The following is a 21,993-nucleotide window of genomic DNA, read 5'->3' as shown; positions in this document are numbered from 1 at the left end:
CATTTGAGGGAAAGAAACCAAGGTGCAAAAGTCTGTCTATTGTATTATTCCATTTCAATGAAATATCCAGAAAAGGCAAATTTATAAGAGACAAAAAGCAAATCAGCAGAAAGTAGATCAATCATTGCTACAGCTGGAAGTGGTGCTAACAAACTGACTGCAGGAAACTTTAAGGGGCAACGAAATGCTCTAAAATAGATTGTAGCATGGTTGCACAGCTCTGTAAATTTACTGAAAGTCACTGTACACTTACTATGGGAGAATTTTATGATATGTAAATTATATATGTTTATACATTATATATGTATGTTTTATAACATGTAAAAAAAACCTGCTTAAGCATCATAAGATCTTGGAAGAAACATACTATAAAAATCAATATAAATGGTTAATAATTGATGTTTTCTTTGTAGTTTGACATACTATACCATAAGTACATAACACTTTCTAACACTAAACCAACAATGACCTCAAAAAATGTTAGTAACACAAAGGGAGCTTTAATGGGAAAAAAGAATAGTTTCTTAGAAATTTAGTTGATTTGATTTTCCTTACGTTAAAGTTTAAAGTGTAACAAAAGAAATTTAAGAATGTGATTTGGGGAATAAATAACAATTTGACCCAAGTTAAATAGTTCTCTTCCTCTCTTATACATAGTACATGCCATATACTCTTTTAACTCAGCTTTGAAGATGTATTTCAAAAGACCTAGGTCGACAAATAGTTTGCTGAAACCCTGTCAAATCTCAGCATTATGAATAAATTTTGTGGTAGAGACCGTCCGGGGTGTGTGTGTGTGTTTATTTTTAATTTTTATGAATATTTTATTTGCCCTCTTCTTGATTTATATAAATATGAATGATACAAGCATTATTTAGATCTTCAACTTTCTCTTTGTTAGTGATAATGGTCAAACAGTAACTTACTTTTTTGCATTTTTTACATAAAATTCACCATTTTGCAGTGTATAATTTATGGTGTTTAGTACTTTCACAATGTTGTACAACCATTACCATTATCTAATTCCAAAACATTTCCATCACTCCAAAAAGAAACCCCATAGCTGTTAGCAGTCACTCTCAATTCTCCCCTACACCCCAAGCCCTGGCAACCATTAACCTACTTTAGTCTCTAAGAATTCACCTACTCCGGACACTTCAATAAATAGAATCATGCAATGTGTGGCTGACAATGCCTTACATTTTATAGCACCTTGTTTAACAGTACTTTCATTTTTGAAAAGGTAGATGTGAAAGCCCATTTATAACGGAATTCCTTTTTATTTTTTAATCGGTTTTAATTTTAAAAAATTGAGTCACTTTTTAGTTAGATGCAATAGTTTAAAATCCTGGCTCAGTACTTATTACTTACATGAACCTGCATAACTTATTCAACCCTATAAGCATCAGTTTCCTATCTGTAAAGCTAGATAACATTAGCATCCTTTCAGGATTATCATAAAGACTAGAGATGTTGTGCTTAGCACAAACCTGAGACAACACCTATTATTGCTTCACAAAGACTGTCTAATTACCATCGTCATTTTAATTTGGCACTCAGTTGTTAATGCTAGAATAGAACTTTATAATAGTGGAAAGAATGAAGAACTAGGAATGAAGAAATGAGGACTCTAGACCAAGCTCTGCCATTATCTAGTATCGATGCATGCCCTCAAATACATGCCTTTATCTCTGATTTCAGTTTCATCATCTGTAAATTGAATTTGTCTAAAATCTAGTTTCCAATTGATCACTACAGTCCTTCTCTGACCAAACATATACGATTGCACAAAATAGATGCTGTATATACTAGTTACTCCCTTTTTCTAAAGAGCAACACACCCCAAGGAGGATCTGAAACAACCCCTTAAAGTGGGAGAAAATATTAGCACTTTAATTTACTTTTATCTAAGGTAAATAAAACTTGACTAATATTTACCATAAAGATTGAAAGTAGTATCTTCATAGAAAAGCAAATGATCCAGTGTCACGTGTTCTATGAGGTATGAGAAGGGAAGACTGGCAGTTTCTCTACACAGAGAAATGGGTTGAGAGTGGCACCTACATTTCTCCATTCACTTGAAGCATCTTGCAATGCACTGTAGTCTATCAATACCCAGTTTAAACTTCTGAAACAATTACCATTCCAAGGTTAGAAAGAAATGATACATTTGGAAGTGTGATTATTTTTCTGGCCATGTTTCCTGATTACATGAGTTCTAGACCTTGGTCCAGATATCTTCTAACTCTCCATCATAAACTATCCCACTTCCTTACATGACCCCAATATTTTCATCATAAAATTAATATTTAAAGGCTTTTAGATTCTACCACTCATTTACCAGTCTTACCATCCAATATATGTCTTTTATTTCTATATTTACTCACCATTATGGAATAACACTTCAAGTCATGAAAGTAGATATGAGAATTGATTTTTTTATACTGTATTTTGCTGCCTATGTATCACCATGTGTAATGAGTATGTTTTCTTTAAATTCATTTTATAATCTAAATTACAATAAAATAGAAATAATCAATATGATTAGTCAACATGTGCTTAGTCAACAATATGTGCTCTTTTGGTACTTTGAGTTCCATTTTCTTTAATTTAATAATACTGAAAATTTTCCATATCTCTTTTTTCACAAATAAAACAATAAACTGGGCCATTCAGAAATCTGGAATTAGCATTTTCAAAGGTACTAAATTCTACTATCTACCCTATACTATGTTATCTTTCAAAAGTGATCTTTACTCTAGTTCCAAGGCAGTTTTAAAGTAAGTTCAACTTAAAATAAGTTCCTTTTAGGACATCTGAATTTTAGAAGGAATCCAACATGGACCAGTAGATATCACCCAAGATTAAACAGTATGAGATAGAAATATTTGTTATAAAAATAGTCTTCTAAAAGCCTCTTTCATGATCGGGTAATTTAAAAAATTGTCAGATTACTTACTCCTAGAAGCAAATGTCAACAGAAAATTTGAAGTCATATGCAATATTCTAAATTCCTGGCTTCATACTTGTAAAAGATTAATTCCATCCTTACTGAAGTAATAACACCATCATTACTATTACATATAGTCTCCATATATACCCATCTCAAAGAGTTTATAATAATGATTAAGTATTTGAAGAGAAGACAGCAGCCTCTCGATAAATTAAATGGAGCCCTATCCCTAGATTAGCTAGATTGTGAGGTCCACATAGACAGAGCTTTTGTCTGTCTTGTTCATTGCTGTTCTCCCTCACCAAGAACATGTTTGGCCAACAGTAGGCATTTAATAAATGAATGAATCATATGAACCGCTTGTTGTATTGCTTCAGACATAACGATCAGGTGCTATCAAAACCAGACTATAATTTTGTCCTAGAAGAGCTGAATGTCCTAAACCTTAGAGCGACTAGGGCCTACAAATGCAATGATGCCTTGTCCAGCAAAAGGAATTTACCTCTGAGGCTCCCTAAAAAGGACTGAGAGAAAAAGGGACCATGTCAGAGCCTCCTCCACACAAACTCTGAATATGTTTCTTATATATACACTAAATTAAGCTAAACCCTAGAGCCTTAAAAAGATTCTGTTTCACCCTTTCACTTGAATCAGAATTAATACATTCACTCATTTGGCTTACTTGTCCATTCTCATGATTTCTCTTTCTGTCTTACTTCTCTATCTACCTACCTCTGACCGCTTCTGTCCCATATCCATTCTTGGCTTTTAATACCTTTCTAAATGACTTTCCAACCATAGTGCAGAGTTTCCATAGCTATAACTAAACATCTCCCCTTCCACATCCACTGTACAGTGTTTTCCAGTGTCCCATTTCCCCGCTTTTCCTTCTTAGCAGATAGTACTGACAAGTCATCTTTCACAGAAGCCTGAGACCTAGAATTCACCTTAATGTCCATCAACAGTGATAACAGCAGCTACTTTTTATTGAGCTCTTACTAAGTATCAGGTAGCACAGGTCATTTCATTACCCACCACAAAACACAGGAGATAAGCACTATTTCCCTTCCCATTTTTCAGTTGAAGAAACTAAGGCTTATCATTTTCCCAAGATCATACAGCATGTAAATAGCAGGGCTGGGACCTACTGGACTATGTTTTAAAATACTATGTCATATTGCCTCTCACATAATTATTTGCAGCCATCTGATTAATTTTCTGAAACAGAGCCCCAAACTATTTCTTCCTTTCTCTTCCAAGCATAAAAATTCCAGTCCAGGATCTGATTATGATAAGCCTGGTTAATAATGTAATATAAAAAAAAAAATACTGCTTTTTTTTTTCTGAACTAGTTTTAGAAGACCTATATTCTAGTTCTGGCTTCATCACAGTGTGACCCTTGACATGTTATGCAAACTCCCTGTGCCTCAATTCTTCATTTTTAAAACTAAAATAATAAAATCTGCTTTACTCAACATGATTTTTTGAGAAGGAAAAAAGGCCATAAAAGCAATTAGGGAAAGTTGAAAATACTATTACAAGTATAAAAGTAGGCCAATAATTCAACATCCTTTCTAGCCTCTCAGGCTTATTTTTCTTATAATGAACTGCTAACATGGTACTCTCTTGCCATTAAATTATGTAGCTGTTTTGTACTGGCCATTATCCACAGGAAATGCAAACTTTCAACTCTTCAGAAATGTCCATCCAACTTACTGTAGACCATCTTTCCTAGCCGAACTTTTATTCCCACCCTAGTAATGTCACCCTTTTCTAAAGTTCTCTAGTTAATCCTCATTTGGTCCTAACCCCTTTAACTATTTCCAAGTGACAATTCATACACTATATCAAACTGACTTCACCTTACTTTTCTAGGACAACTTCCAAACGCCTTCCCCATTTTAAAAAAGGGTTTTTTTCCCCTGTATCTTAATCTTCCCCAAATCTCCATTCCCCAATTCTTGTGTATAATCATCTCTCTCATTTAAAGAACAATACTTTCTGGCAGTCTTGATATCCTTTATTCTGAGTACCTACAGAATCCTACTTTATCTATCAAGTTTAGGAACAGAGACAATGTTTTACTCTAGTTTTTGTAAAATAACTCCACCTTGATCTGTAAAGAAATGTCTCTGTTTTTAAGCAGGCACGCTAATTGGCATGCTTTCCTTTTTTTCCCCTCTCTGACAGTGCCCCTGCCTTTTATTAGGCTCCATTCTTGGTGGTGACTCCTGCATTATTCTCATCTCCCTGCTCCCTCCCTGCCCAAGTCTGGCATCCTTAGGAGAACTGGGCATGCTCAGTAGCCACAGCCAATTCTGGGATGCAAACTGGAATCTTTTGCAGATTTTGAGCCCGGCAGGAGAGGTAAGGCCCTAAAAATACAGTGGCCCAGAATTTGCTCACCCCCCCGGGGAATCATTTGATTGAAAGATGTTTTCAAAGCCTAGGAATGAACTTGGAAATGGACAGCTAGCTTGCTGCCAGTCCTTAGCTTGCAAGGTGGGTCACCAACCTGAGTAACAGAAAGCTGAGAACAGCCCCTTGGCCTGGTTTGGTGCAGAGAGATTTCTGTTGTCCTGAGCTGATAACCCTGATAGATGGCTGGAAGCTAACATTTGGCATCTCTGTTGCGTCAAGAAAACACTGTGGTGGTTGTTTTCTTTTTTCCCCTGAACACAGCAACATTAGCTGCTCTAGGCTGAGAAAGATGTTTCCTGAAGATCTACAAAGTCTGTGAGCCAGCCAGAGATCGTGGAGAGGAGAGGAGAGGCAAATCAACTACTCACCCAAGAATCAGCTAGGGGGGCAGCTTACCCAAAGATAAACAGGCTATTTCCAAATGACAATTCAGGAACATTTCAGCTATTCAAATCTGAATCGTATGCCTGAACCCCTCTCCTCCAAAATGCATACCTTCTTTGTATGTGAACCATGACACATTTTCCTTTGAGACTGACAGCGTGCGCACACACACACACACACACACACACACACACACACACTCTCACACACACAGGATCCTTCTGTTCTCCTTTCCCCTCGTTTCTGCAGACTAAATCTCTAGAGCTACAACAGCAGCAGATTCCCTTACCTCACTGTAAGGGGGATTAGGCATGGGGAGGAAATTTATCACAGAAGGAACATGATAAAAAGGGAGCTGCTTTGCAGGGGCTTGACTGCATAGCCTAACAGAGAGACAGGCAGTAACAGACAGGGAAAGAGACACACAGCTGCCCCTGCTGCTAAACCTAGCCATCTCTTCAAACAGCAGCAAGCATGAGACATTTCATCACCGTAGTGCATCCATATTGAGCAGGAAAAAAAATCATGTGCTTTGCCTTATGCATTTCAGTCACCTGAGATGGGAGGAGACCCCTGTCCATATGTCGTGGGAGCTATCCACCACCCCAAAAGTACACTCGCTGAACCTAGCTAAGCAGATCGCTTGCCTGACAGGTTTTGCTGCAAACGCTGTTAATCTACGTGACAGCAGGTTGTCTCTTACCGTAGGCAGCAGCGGCTCCATTTGGGCTCCCTGGTCTTTAATCTCCATGTTCTGTAATGCCTCTGGAATAAGCACCCTTCTCTGCAGTGTCTTCAGTGTCTTACACTCAGCCCGGCACTCGCTCTGCTTAGTATTCGGATCAGGTAGCTCTGAAGCAGGAGGCAATTGCACACTCCAACTCACCAGAGTCACATGGCTCCTACTCACTCGGGCTGCTGGCCAGGTTTTGCACTGAATGCCTTGGATCCCTGGGCCGGTAAGAGAGATTTCCCAAGCCCTGTATCACTGCCCACACCTGGCTACTGGTATAAAGTACAGCCTGCAATGCTGCAAGTTTAATGGACATTAAGAATCACACCTAAGATGCTAACTTCTTATAAGAGATTAGTCCAAAGTGGACTCCAACCAGCTCAGCCAGATTTTGACACTTTGAGGCAATTCATTTCATCCCCAGAACCCCATAGGAGACAAAATTCAAACAAGATGACGTTAATAAGGTTTACTAGGTATCCTGTTCTGAGAACCCGGGATCTCTAAAAACAGATGATATGGCATCGAAATTATGTCTTAGTGAGATTGAACTACATGCACTAACAGAAAAATCAGCATTTAAGTTATTGTTGACTTAGTAAGAGTTGGGTAGGCAAGTAATTTCAATATTTTAATTGTGACAAACAGATAAATAAGACACTTTTACAAATAAAATACATTTTTCCAAACAAAAATAACAAGGGAAAAAAAGTATTTTGATAGTAGCAATGATCAAAATATTAAAGAACTTTGAAAAGAATATATCTGACAAGAGTTGCCCAAGGACATACCCTTTTGTTTTACAAGTCTTAGCAAAAGAGAGGTAGGGGATTCTCTGTCTAATCCATGGAAGAAGAGGAGTCAGTTTGAGAAGATCTTTTGTAGGAAACAGTTGATGATGTTTGTTGAGTGACTATACATATTTCCTAAAGAAATGAAGCCATGTATCACCGCCCCAGACTAGGAGTATGGGGGTTACAAATGAAGAGGGTTTAAAGAGGATGACTGAAAATTATTCAGATAGTTTATTTTAAATAAGAACAATTTCACCAGATTTTAAAAACCCTTCATCAGCATAAGTGAATATGAAATTGTTTTCAGCAACACACACAAATTTTCCACAATGCTCATCACAGATGGAATTATAGGTAACTTTCATGTTTTCCTTCTCAATATAATTCCTTATAATATAAACTTCTATTATTCTTATGATAAGAACGTATTTTACTTTTTAAACCATAATGATTAATATATCTGAGTGGCAACTTTGTGCACAGCACATTGAGATGATTCCAAGGGCTTTAAATAATAAGATATCTGACTAGGAATTTACAAATTTGGGATTGAACTTGACTTTCTACCATGGACTGATGAATAAAAGCTCCCTTGTCACTCAAATGACCATAATAGATAATCACAAACAACTGATTAGAATAAAAATAACTTCTGTTTAGAAGGATTGTTTCTACCTCATTAGGAGACCCTAAGTCACCCAAATTATATTTGTTCAAAAAGAATTAAAATATAACTAGGAAAAAGTCTGATTCTTTATTCCAAGAGTCAAAATACAAATCAGATAGTATTTAAAGTTACTTTTAGTCAATATTTTCTTACAATGTTTTTTATTAAAGCCATACAGGTACTTTGTTGGAACAACCATTTCTTGAGTGCTTACTATATGCCAGAGTGACTGTTTCTACCAGTACAATAAGACTTATCCAGAGTTTCAACAGCAGATGTTCTACTTCTAAAGATCAAGAAAGCCCATATCTCTAAAGGTCTCTGATCCAAGATGTTGAATGCTAGCCCAACAAAAACAAAACAGAGAAAAAGAAAGTAATTTTCATTTAATCCACTACCTCTATTTTACAATTCCAGAGTTTAAAATTAAGGCCCATAACCTGAGGGAATATATCCACATACTAAACAAGCCTCAGGGAAGGAGATAAGTATCGATAAATTCTGGGAAGCAAATCATCACTAGGTAGTAGAATTTTTACTAGCAAAACCATAGAATTTAACAGATAGGCCCTTGGAGATCAACATCTCTGCTGATTTTTCAAACTCAGGAGGTAAAGAGAACAGAAAACAGGGAACAGAAAATCCCAATTGCAAGAGCAGCTTTTTTTCAACTACATATTGTCTGCCTTGGAGATTCTGATATGTCCTTGTTGACAACTAGGAGAGGAAGTACCTGGGAATATAATTTTTTTGAAGTATAGTTAATTACAGTGTTGTGTTAGTTTCTGGTGTACAGCTGAGTGATTCAGTTATACATATATATATTCTTTTTCCGATTTTTTTCCATTACAGGTTATTTTCTGTTTTTATGTGTGTATCTGTTAATCCCAAACTCCTAATTTATCCTTCCCCCTCATTTCCCCTTTGGTAACCATAAGTTTGTTTTCTATATCTGTAAATCTGTTTCTTGAAAAATACTCCCAGGTAACTTTCATATTTCTCCAAGTCCAGAGCTCTTTCCACTATAGTCAATTTTCCTGAACCCTAGGTAATTAAAAATGCATTCCTATTTAGCCTGTTCTTATTTAGAAATACAATGAGATTTCATTAATACAATTTGACAGACACAATTTCAAACAACAGATTAAGTGCTGCAAGCCTAAATTTGTCCAAGGAACTGAATGTTCCAGACACTCTACTGACATGAGACACTAGTCTGATTTTCAGTCAGTCAGCCCTACTATGTATGAGGCATGGTGCTACAGATGCTACTTTTTATCATATTGAGCAACATTAAAGTGGAATTTTCCTCTCTGATGAATGAAATAAAAGAAGTGATCAGCCACAAGCCAACCATTCAGACAGAGAAGAACTACAGAAAGCACTAAACAGAAGAGCCACCTTCCTCTCCAGTTGCTCATCTTGTTGTCAGTAGGAAAGGAACACAACCTCCATGGTGTGCTTCCTTCCTTGATCTGTCCTGCATCCTGGGACCCCTGCTGACCTCAATTTTTATTAATCCCCCAAACATGCAAGTCAGCATGCATCCAATATCCTTTCCATTCCTACTTCCTTTTGTTACTTTAAACCCTGGGGGTTAAGATATGCACATTAATGCAATGTTTATCTTAGAGGAGTTGCCACCTAACAGTAATTGTATCTGAAGAAGCCACTGGATTCTAAAGGTTTATTGCTAACACTAGTATTTCAAGAAAACACTTTTCAGTTCTGATGGTATTGGGTTTCTGGCTTAGATCTCAAAGTCCTTTGCTTTGACCCTTTATAGTATAAAATAGCTGAACTTTAGGTAGGCAACAAGATCAGAAATATAGTCTAAACATTAATACTACCTTGGTGATAATATCACTATCTCAGTTAATATTTCAAAAATTGACTATTTGCATATATGTAAAAGTATCATAACACTGTTTATAACATTTATCTATGTGTTACCCCCTTTGTTCTTCTATCCTTTGGGATGTATACAACTGTTCTGAATAACTTAAAGCTATTATGTAGATTTGGCAGATTTATCAATCCAAAAGTGTTTAGTTGAATTTAAAAAACTCAAGAAATACCAAAAATTCTCCTTTTTGACAGCTCTAAAAATGATGACATTTTATCACTGAGGAAAAGGGTAATAATCCCCCTCCCAAATCTGGCATACAATAAGGAAACTCACTGTACAATATCAGAGTTTAAAATGACAAGTATTAATTACTGTTACTCCTTTTTATAGATGTTCTTGGCCCTCAACCTCATAGGCATGATTCTAGCCATCAAATATTAGAAAAGGAATATATGAAGTAAGTAATTAGGAAGCCCATTCCAATGTTGGACAAATGTCCAGATTTGAGACCCTCCAAGCCCCACTTCTCTTCTTACATGACTGGCTTTTCCAGTCCTAAACATTGAGACAAGGACTTGATTTTCACTCTTTGCTCCAATATACCCACACAGGGAAACTCATGCAAGGCCTACTCTCTAGATTGAGTACTAGAGGGCAGCATCTTAACCCAATTTAACTCAATTCAATAAATATCTGAGTAACTACTATGTGCTAGCAACTATACAGAACCTGCATCGAAAGAGGTCACAGTTTAGAAGAGAAGAAGTAAAATATCATTTGACAAGTGCTTAAGTAAAAATATGTGCAAAAAACAGAGGTAGACCAGACAACAAAATGATTAACTTTTAATAGCATTTTTCTCACCCTTACTATAGAGACTTAAAATCCTTGGAGTATTTCTTTTGTGGAAAAAATCTAATTTTCCTTTACTTCTTATGTAAACAAGAAGTATATGAATGCCTCAACATATTACCTCTCCAATTATCAGCCTTTAAGCCTAATTATCACTGTCTTTGTTAAATGGTCCTGAATGTATCATTTCTATTCCTAACTTGAAAATAATCACTATCACACTTATTACAGAGTTAATCTTGTAGCTAAGTAATCCTTAACTTGTTCTTTTTCTATACCAAGTTATGAAGAATTACACCAAAGTAATCATTATTCACAGTGTCTCATGTGTGAATTTTACTATATATTCTCAAATGATGACAAACAAATATATCAGTGTTCACTATTAAATTTACACTGTCAAAAAAAGGATGACAAATGCCATATAGGAAAAAAGGAAGAAAAAGTATCCAAACTTCTTTCTTAGAGCAATTTCTCAGCTTCATCACAATCAACCAAACTATCAGTGAAGAGAGACTTCAGATATATTTTATACATGATGTTCAGATACATTTATACATGGTCTTACATTACATATGAACCTGAACTTGTAATTTTCAGAGTTCCACAATTCTTATGTCTTTCCTTATTACTTACTTACAAATAGTTTTTCCTAATGGAGAGAAACTCTTATCTGAAACTATAATTTGGGCAAACTAAAAAATATTTTTTGTTAAACTGAATTTTTATTATTCAATTCAACCAAAAGATTTAATTAAACATCTATTTTGTTCTATACATTGGTACAAAGATAAATAAAATATGATCCCTGCCTATCTAGAAATGGAAACAGATGATTATTTCAATGTATAATGGTGACAAGAAAATAAGATACGGTGATAAGAAAACGAGATGTCCAGAACATTAAAGGAGTATCAAGTAGGGATACACTGCCCAACCAAGGATTAGGGGGGAAAATAAGACCTGAACTGAAGGATGAGTAATGTTTGGCCAGGCAAAGCAAGGTGAAATCACAAGCCATTCCATTCTGGAAGCTTTTCAAAATTCAGAGAAGTATGAAGATAAAAATGATAGACATTCATAATCCCACCACCCAAAGATAATCACTGTTAACATTTCAGTATGTTTTATTTATAGACTTCTAAAAATTAGGGAATAGGATGACATTTTTTTTCATTTTTTATTTCCATTACATTTAAAGCAATGGAATTATCTATTATAAATATGAAACAGAAGTCCTGATTATGAAAAATATAGTATCCAAATAGCCTTCAAATTTGTTACTTTAAATTTGATCCTTTGTTACTATAAAAATATATCTACCCTGCTTCTCCCGTACTCCATCAGGAATGAGGGAAATTCTCAGAGCTTCTACTTGAGAATGGGGCACAGTTCTCTCTACTTTCAAATGCTACAAACCTATCCAAATTATCTGTCATTTTCTCTCTCTCCTCCAACCTCAAACAAAGGCTTAACTGATGGAGAAAGAATACATGCCCTGTCTCAAGGGTCCTTACTGACGACTAAAGCTCTTGCTCCTTTCCAGTTCTTCCCCTCTTCCACTCCAGAGAATCTTTTGCTATGGACAGCCCAGCTCTTCATCTTTCTTACAATGCTGCTATTTGGAAACTGTGTTCACCTGGGTCTAGACTTCTGAAACTTAAAATTGACTTTTCTACTGCAGCATCCATTCCCGAGGCATTAAATGCCAAAAACTAATGGAGAAATATTATGCAGTTAAGTAAATGTAAGGGGAAAATTTTGATAAGATAAAAAACATCTTACTTCATTATTAATTGGGAAAAACTGAAAGACTAAAAATTGTTCTTTTATTTCTGGTAAGAAAATTAATTTTGATTTAAGTGTTTGAATTCAGTGCAACTTCTCAGGAACACAATCATCTCACAAATCAAAAGAAAAACATTAAAAATTGATTTATTCATTTAGTAGACATTGATTAAATATCTCCTATGGGCCCAATACTGTGCTCAGAACTGGAAATCCAAAGTTCCTGCCCCCAGGAGCTCACAGTCTGGAAGGGAGACAAACAATCAGACATTTCCAAGGACAGTGTGACAGATATAGGAAAGAAATAGAAAGGGCACCTAATCCAGACTGGCAGAGGCAGGGGAAATTAGGGAAGACTTCCTAAAGGAGATGATATCTGAGCTAAAGGTAAGTGAGGCATATGAAAGGTTTATCACATTTAAAAAATAAGTTAGGAGATAGAGCAGCATACACAAAAACATAGGAAGCATTACTATGTGCACATTAAATAAATGTGTAAATAGTAACTGTTAGTCAATGCAGGATTCCAGAGCAAGGTTGGGGTGGAATTTGTTTCTAGGTTTTTGTTTAGGTTTTGGTTTGGTTTTTTGTTTTGTTTTGTTTTTTGTTTTGGTGTTTAAAGTTAATCTCTAAACCAAGATTAATTAACACAACACAGGCAAAGAAACCAAATACTCGATCTACTACAAATGTTATTTTAAACTGGACATTAAACTATAATCAGAAGCATGTTTTTCTCAAATAAAATTGATAATGGAGTTAATAGAAGAATTAATGCAATTCATACAATCTTGAAATCCCACCCAGGAAATACAGATGCAATAACTTCAGATTAACAAGTTTTAAGTTTCTTCTGTATAGCACCGAGAACTATATTCAATATCTTATAATAACCTGTAATGAAAAAGAATATGAAAATGAATATATGTATGTATATGCATGACTGAGACATTGTGCTGTACACCAGAAATTGACATCTGTAACTGACTGTACTTCAATTAAAAAAAGTTTTTAAGAAATTTTCTATTTATTACATCATCAGTGTTAGATGTTAAATAAAGGCAGTAGAAATAACTTAATACAAAAATGAAATATTTAAATCAGTTACCAATTCTCAAGAAAGCACATACCTTATAGATAAGTATTTCTTAAAGTTTATCCATGGGCAATTTACATCAGAATAACTTTGGGTGCTTCTGAAAATATTTGATTCCTAGGTCCCATATCCAAAGTTTCTGGTCCAGTAAGTTGGGTTGAGGACGAGGAACCTGTATTTTTAACAAGAGATTCTGTTACAGTAGTCTGTGCATCACTTATTTCAAAACTGATCCCCATACTTTGTTACTCTAACTATAGCCCTTATTTTTCTTAAAAGAAAAACATCTTAATGTTTTAATATTGTTGACATTTAATATATTTAATGTTTTAAATAGTTATAGTTATTTAACAGGAAGTACATAGCACTAATTTAGGAAAGATCCTAAGTGAACTAACATGACAACCACTGTTTAAAAACAATACCTACCATTTATTTATTGTTTACTACATGTCAGGTGCTGTGCCAAGTATTTTATATAATTATTTAATTTACTTTTCATATCAGCTCTGAGATATGCACATTTAACCTCTATTTACAAGTGAGAATGCTGAAGTTGAGTGAAGTTAAATAATTTGCTGAAATTCACACAGTTATTAAGAAACAGAGTCAGAATTCCAACCCAAGCTATCTGCCTCCAAAGCATTTTCTTTTTACATCATGTAATAACTCATCTCTAATTTGCCCAGGTTGCCAGATGAAATGTTTGCCCCAATTCTAATCAGCACGAGAAAGAATAAGAGCACCAGATCCAAACTCAAAGTTGGTACTACTGACAGAAAATTTTAAACAAGTGAACTTCATCAAGCCAAAAATGAAGCATTTGTGTCACCAACGATGCATACAGATTCTGCTTCACAGTTAGGCTTCTTAAAGTTCATTCAAAAAAGACTGAGTAGGAAACATGTGATCCTATGTCTTGACAGAAAATAGTTGGGGTGATAACTACTGTGTCAGGGTGAGAAATTCTGCAGTGCTGATGCCCTGAGCCAGGTGTTTAATTCTTCCTTTGGCCAAGTAACACATAGCATGCCTTCTCCATGCTCTAGTGTCTCTTCTATAGACTTGATAATTCACAAATTTCCAACAAATTCTGTTTAAGTGTTAAAGACAGTGAAATATTTATCCAATTGTCATCTTCTAGGGATAAAAATGTCATTTGTTTTTTTAAAAATATATGTGTCAAATGCCTGTGTGCCAGACACTATGGTAGGTCCTTGACTATAGCAAGATCTCTATCCCTAAAAAGCCCACAGTCTAGAGGAAGTACAGACATGAGAATACTTGCAATACAGACAGATCCTATAATGTAGACTCAGTGAGAACACAGTGGAGGAGAAAACATTATTATTGCCCTTTTTAATCAAAAAATGATGGGCAATATCTTCGTAAGTCTTACTAAGTCATGGCTACTTTCTGAGGACTTCACTGTATTAACGTATTTAACCTTCACATTAGCCCTATAATGTGGATACTTTGCCCCATTTTACAGAGAAGAATACTGGATTTTCCCAAATCACAGAGCAAGTAAATGGCAGGGCTGAAATTTAAGTCCAGGCAGGCTGGCTTCAGTGTGCTTCTTTACCACTACACTATACTGCTTCTTATAATGGGCAAGGTATGAAGTGGAAATCTCTGTCCTTAAGTAGTTCAGGAACCATGGAGAGACTACTCACTCCTGTATTCTTTATTAGTTAAATAAGAAGTTGGACTAGATGTGGTGTATTGTGAACCAGCAGAATACTAAAATAGGTAAAATTGGGGACTCTTGACCCAAATTCAAGCCCACCAACAATAATTGACTGAAAAAGCTTAAGCAAGTCAGTCAACACTCTAAGCTTCAGTATCCAAACCATTCTGTATGTTATCACTAAAAATTTCTGAGTTTCTAAATATGCCATATACTCATAAATCTCTAGACAACATCAAAAAAGAAATTCTTCCAACTCCATTCCTGTGTGTTAACCAGTCCCATCAGACAGCTGTCTCTCCTACTTTCCTCAACTGTTCAGTCTTTGAAGGATGTTCCCTCACTGACAAAACCAAATATAAGCCTACTGATGTGGTGTTTATTTTCGTATCCATCCATCCATTTATTCATTGCTACATGGCTTATGAATCAGTAGGTACAATATGTGCTATAATAAATTATAAATTACATTATATGCTGAATACAATTATATAAAGATATAAAGAATATGAAGATAAATAAGACAAACCCTCAGAGAGTTAAAGTGTACTTACAAGTGGGAAAGGCATTCACTTAATATTTCACATGATCCATATGACAACTTGTATAATAAATTATGGAATGGGTTCTAGGGGAGAATAGAGTAAAGGCATTCCAGACAAGAGGAATAGCATGTATTCCAGAACTCAAAGAAGTTCTATATGGCTGAAATACGGAATACATAAAAGGAAGTGGCACAGAAAAAGGAAGGAAGTGAAGACAAGGACCAGATTATAAAAGGCTTTGTTTGCCACACTCAAGAGATTGGACTTTATCCTATAGATGATAAGAAGCTCTTTAAGGATCTTAAGCAGAAAAGTGATATGACAATACAAGCAGTTTAAAAAAATCTGTAACATGGAAGATGTCGGGGCAAGACTGGTAGCAGACAGTCTAGTTAGTAAGCTGATAAGATATAAGAGTCTGAATTATGATAGCTGTAGTAATGATGGATAAAGGAAACAGTTCCAAGAGATATACGAGAAAAAATAATTGTCCTACTGATTTTTCTGATACAGACAATGAAGAAGACAAACCTGTCTAGGATTCTAGCTTGATGGGTAGTGGTAACATTCAACAATATATGGAAAACAGTAAAAGAAGCAATTTGAGAGAACACTTAAAGAATTTTATTTTGAAAGTAATAACAGTGGCTAAGAATATGAGTTTTGTACTCAGAGTGTCATTTAATATCTGTGTGACCTTGGGCAAGTTTCTAAAACTTCCTGAAGTCTCAGTTTCCTCATCTATAAAACTAAAGTAATAAAAGAACCAACTCAGAATTCTTGTGAGAAATAAATCAGCTAACACATATGAAGGAAGCACTTAGAATAGTAGCAAGTAAATGGTAATTCCTCTACAAATAGTGGCTATTATCGTCATTCCACTGAATTCGAGGTGGTAGAAGGATGCCTGAAGGCAGATAAGTCAGAAAAGAGTTGCAAATACGGGCTTGGGACCAGGAGAAAATCTGAGTATGGACTTTGTTTCTTTAAAAGGATATGTAGAGTTAGAACTCAATGAATAGATCTCTGAGGAAATATCAGTATTTCAAAGTCTTCCAGACTTCTTACTGATCCATTTAGTGTCCTAAATACTTATTTAAACTATTGCTGAGTCCCAGTTTATAACTCTAGAAACATTTTCCAATAAATCAAACCATGTCTGAACCCTTCAGAAGTATCCTTATTTTCGACCTATCCTTGAAATTGTTTTTATTTATATAAATCTGTGTTGTTCTATTTGTCTATTTCAATCCCCCTAGAAAACTGTAATGCTCTCCAAGACCCTACATATAAACTACATATAACTACATATAAACTAAAATATGTCTTCACTGACATATAAATACCAATCACATGTAATGGAAAAGTTATTGATGATTTCTACGTTCAAGTACAATCTTGACTCCTATTGAAGAGCTAGTAAGACCCATAGCAGTGTTAGTCCCAGGGAAAACTGACCAAAAATGGGTTTTGAAAAGACCCATGTCCTTTGGCATCTGTCTGGTGGCACTGCTTGCCACAATCTCAGTCAGAGCCTTCCTAAGTGCTAATCTAATAGTCTACTGCTTAGCTTTCAGCTTCTCATTTATTTAAATTGTCAAAAAGTGCTTCTTTTATTAATGTTTCCTTTCCACTTCACAGAAAATAAGAGGATACAAGAGCTTCCTCAGGAAACACAGTGATGCTTTTCAGGCTTGGCACAAGTGTAATCATAAAGACAGGAATGCTTGCCCTCAAAAAAAGAATAACGATTGCACAATATTCCACAAATGAGACAATGAAAATAATGAGGAAAGACTGAGAAGCGGCTGGGTTAACTAGTGAGTAGTTTCATATTTCTAAGATGTCACTACTCTAACTCTCCTTTGATGCCTGCTAAAACATTTGTAAGATGAGGAGTTTGATCTGTACTGTGCCATTCCAAAACAGTCCTTACATTAATAAGAAGATCCAAAAATGGAGCCTGTGTTATTCCAATCCAAGTAAATTAAAATCACACAAAGCAAGAAAGAGGACCTGTGAGATTAACACTCTGTTTTAATGTCTAGTTTTTATTTTATAACTACAGTTGCATACAAAACATTAATATTCCCTCTCAGTAAAAACTATGTCTTATAGAAAACAAATGTATCAGACTATCTCTGACCCAATGGAAAATTATCCTAGTTACAACAAAATTTATCTTTTTTAACATATAATTATTTCTGTGCCAGATACTGAATACTCACTGTCCTAGGAACTGCTGATATAGCAGGCAAATTTAAAAAATCAAAAATACTGATTGGTGTAAGGGGACTGAGGACGCCGAAGAATAAATAGATATGTGAGTAAAACATACAGTATGTGAGATGACAAGCGCAATGAAGAAACAGAAAGCAGGGAAGGAGAATAAGGCATGTCTGGATTTCCGATGTTAATTATGTAGCCAGAGAAGACCTCACTAAGAAGGTGACATTTGAATAAAGACCTGAAGGAAGTGAGGTAACAGACCGTTAAGTTATTTGGGTGAATCAGTTCTCCAAAGAGAACAAGTGCAAAGAACAGACAAGTGAGCAAGGGACAAAGTAGAGAGACCAGATAAGAAGTTATTGCAATAGCCAAGCAAGAGATGGTAATGGCTTGAACCAGATGAGAAATGGTGGGATTCCAGATGTGTTTCCAAATGTAGAGTCAATAGTATTTACCGAAGGATGGAATGTGGGATATAGGAGAAAAAGAGCAGTTGAGGATGATGCCGAGGTTTTGGGCCTGAACAAAGGGAAGGACAGCATTTCCATTACTCAAGACAGATGAAGACTGAGAATTTCACTCATATTTAGCCAGAAGGAAGTAACTAGAGACGCTCACAAGAGCAGTTCACAGAGTGGCAGGAGGCAAGTTAAGAAATGGTAGGAGAGAAACTGAAGTATAGACAGTTATACTCCAGGAGACTGGAAAAGAGGAACAAGGAATTGAGGCAGAAACTGGAGGGGGCAGTGGGCTCAAAAAAAGAAATCAGTTATTGTTTACCTTGCAAACTATACTAGTAAAGTGAAAATAAATATCTAATCTTGACTTTTCAAATTATTTCACCATATCCTGTTTGTGAGGTTTGTTGTTGTTTTTGCCTCCTTCCCTGTGAGCAGCAAATTAGTAAAATATAAAAGTAATTGGACTCATTCAAGTCAAACTATAACAGTGTAACAATAATGCCTAAAACAAATTAACTGCAAGAACATGTATAAAATAAGCAACAAATCTTTTTTATCGGAAGGGGAGGTGGAACATTCGCTGGGAAAAGAGCTTAGTAGTTTGAACAGCAATAAATAAGAGTCATTTCTTTTATTAAAATCTCTAATTACATAAGTACACAAATATTTTTAAACTGTATCATGGTATCAGTTCTCTCACCATGAAATTTTAATTCCTGTGGTTTGGTAGACATAGATCCGCTGGAGACAGGAAGCAAAGAATACCATTCAGCTGAGTGAATGAATGAATCATTAAGGTAAACTAAATATAATTTCAGAGTCAGGTCAGGACATCTGGGATAACAATGCGGCTCTCTTCATAAGGGCATGGAAGTTTTTTGTTTTTTTCCACCAAGAGTGAAAAATGATATTGATTTGGGGCTTCATTCAAAAGATTCCACTAGAAATCTGTTCCATGACAGTATGGAATAAACCTGTCTTGTTCACTGTTGTTTTCCCAGGGTCTATCATTGTGCTAAATGCCTAATAGGAATTCAACAAATATTTTTAGTGAATACGTAAATGAATGAAAGCATGCAATAATTAGTTAATTGGGTAAATGAATGAAGAGTACTTTAACACTATGAAACTATATTAGACAGTAAGTCACAGGAAGAGTCTCAACTAATAAAACACTTCTACAACAAAAAAACTACCATTGTACCACATATATAGAACACTTTAAAGACTACACATACATTATTTATATTAACTATCCAAACCAGATATTATTACTAACTTCACTGGTAAAGAAAAACGTTAATTTGGCTTTGTTTTAGAAGCACGAGGGGCTTCCAAAAATTACCAGTCTTAAAAGCAAGACTACTTTTATTTCGAGAAAATAATCAAGAAGAAATATGTGAAGTAATTATAAATATGAATGGTGGTGTTGAAGACTCAGAGGTATGCTATTTAAATGATATAAACTGGATTAATCTTTAGCCTGACTGTGCCCTTCTAGAACAAGAGACATTTCCTAAATATGTATTAATGTCTCCACTTGATACCATTTATTACTAAAGAACACAGACTTTTAGAAATATACTGTTCAATGTTTTTATTTTTTGTCTGGGTAATGAAGACTAGACCACACCTGTGGGTAGGGGTGAGCATTCCCCTAAAAGAAACAGGTGGTTCTTCCCGTCAGTCATTCAGGGGCAGGCCTTAGACTGGGCATGAAAAGGAGCTTCTCTGAAATCCGGGATTCCTACAGATTTCTCTATGGTGGGGATTGAGATTGCCCTGCCACATGATGCCACATGGGAACAAACTGATACAGGGAAAAACAGCTCGGAGAACTACAAGACTGTCTTTACTCATCACTACCTCTCTAGAACATCAATTGCTCAGAATGCAAACAACTGGTAGAGGGCAGAAACAACCACCAAGACATAATAGCAAAACATAAAAATTCCTTTGGTAGTCCCAGAGATTAACTGAGTAAAGGAAACTAGAAGAAAAAAAATTAACCACCCTATCTGTGGAATGGAAGTTTATAGTCATGTTTTGGATATTACATTGGGAACTTATTATTTTGCCCATCTTCTGAAAAATGTCCTATTTAACCTTTTGCCTAGTGTTTATTGGTCCAGGGATGAGCATCTGATCCAATATAAGCCAATCAGCATCGGTATCCTTCCCCTGGATTCTTAAACTTGGCATGAGACACATCTAGTGTCCATGCCTCTCCAGTGGAGGAAATCTGAGGCGCTAGAGCTGATGGAGACCATGCCTCCCACCATAAGAAAGATACCTGCTGGAGAATGAAATCAAAATTACACAAAGTAACAAAAGAGAGATGTAATGAGTGACAAATAAGAATTATCCCTCAGAACATATCTCAACATCATAAAAGCTAAATATGACAAACCTACAGCCAGCATAGTACTCAATGGTGAAAAACTCAAAAGCTTCCCACTAAAATCTGGGACGACAAGGATGCCTACTATCACCACTCCTATTCAACATAGTCTTGGAAGTCCTAGCCACAGCAATCAGGCAAGAGAGAGAAATAAAAGGGATCCAAACTGGAAAAGAAGAGGTAAAAGTGTCACTATACGCCGACAACATGTTACTATATATAGAAAACCCTAAAAAGTCCACACAAAAACTACTAGAGCTGATCAAAGAATTCAGCAATGAGCAGGTTACAAGATTAACGTTCAAAAATCAGTTACATTTCTTTACACTAACAATGAATCAACAGAAAAAGAAAGTAAAGAAACAATCCCCTTTAAAATAGCACCCAAAGTAATAAAACATTTGGGAATAAATCTAACCAAGGAGGTGAAAAAATTATATACAGAAACTATAAACCATTGATGAAGGAAATTAAAGAAGACTTTAAAAAATGGAAAGATATCCCATGCTCTTGGATTGGAAGAATCAATATTGTTAAAATGGTCACACTGCCCAAGGCAATCTACAGATTTAATACAATCCCTATCCAATTACCCAGGACATATTTCACAGAACTAGAACAAATCATAATAAAATTTATATGGAACCATCAAATACCTAGAATTGCCAAAGCATTACTGAAGAGAAAGAAAGAGGCTGGACGAATAACTCTCCCAGACTTCAGACAATACTATAGAGCTACAGGCATCAAGACAGCGTGGTATTGGTACCAAAACAGACATATAGACCAATGGAACAGAATAGAGAGCCCAGAAATGAACCCACAAACTTTTGGTCAACTCATCTTTAACAAAGGAGGCAAGAATATACAGTGGAATAAAGACAGTCTCTTCAGTAAATGGTGTTGGGAAAACTGGACAGCAGCATGTAAAACAATGAAGCTAGAACACTCCCTTACACCATACACAATAAATAAACTCAAAATGGATCAAAGACTTAAACATAAGACAAGATACAATAAACCTCCTAGAAGAAAATATAGGCAGAACATTATCTGACATACATCTCAAAAATGTTCTCCTAGAACAGTCTACCCAAGCAATAGAAATAAAAGCAAGAAGAAACAAATGG

General features: G+C 35.5%; 1 protein-coding gene across 1 annotated transcript in view; it reads right to left on the bottom strand.

Moving 5' to 3' along the window:
- The window catches only part of SLC4A10 (solute carrier family 4 member 10), a 250,809-nt gene extending 244,101 nt beyond the window's left edge, over window positions 1-6,708 (bottom strand). Inside the window, exon 1 of the mRNA XM_014552454.2 lies at window positions 6,462-6,708. Within this exon, the coding sequence (XP_014407940.1) occupies window positions 6,462-6,509 (48 nt within the window). The 5' untranslated portion in view covers window positions 6,510-6,708. The remainder of the gene's footprint in view (window positions 1-6,461) is intronic.
- Between the last annotated feature and the right edge of the window lie 15,285 nt (window positions 6,709-21,993).

This window comes from Camelus ferus, chromosome 5 (assembly GCF_009834535.1).
Source record: "Camelus ferus isolate YT-003-E chromosome 5, BCGSAC_Cfer_1.0, whole genome shotgun sequence".
Classification (NCBI taxonomy): Eukaryota; Metazoa; Chordata; class Mammalia; order Artiodactyla; family Camelidae; genus Camelus; species Camelus ferus.
This window is presented reverse-complemented; position numbering and strand designations above follow the sequence as displayed.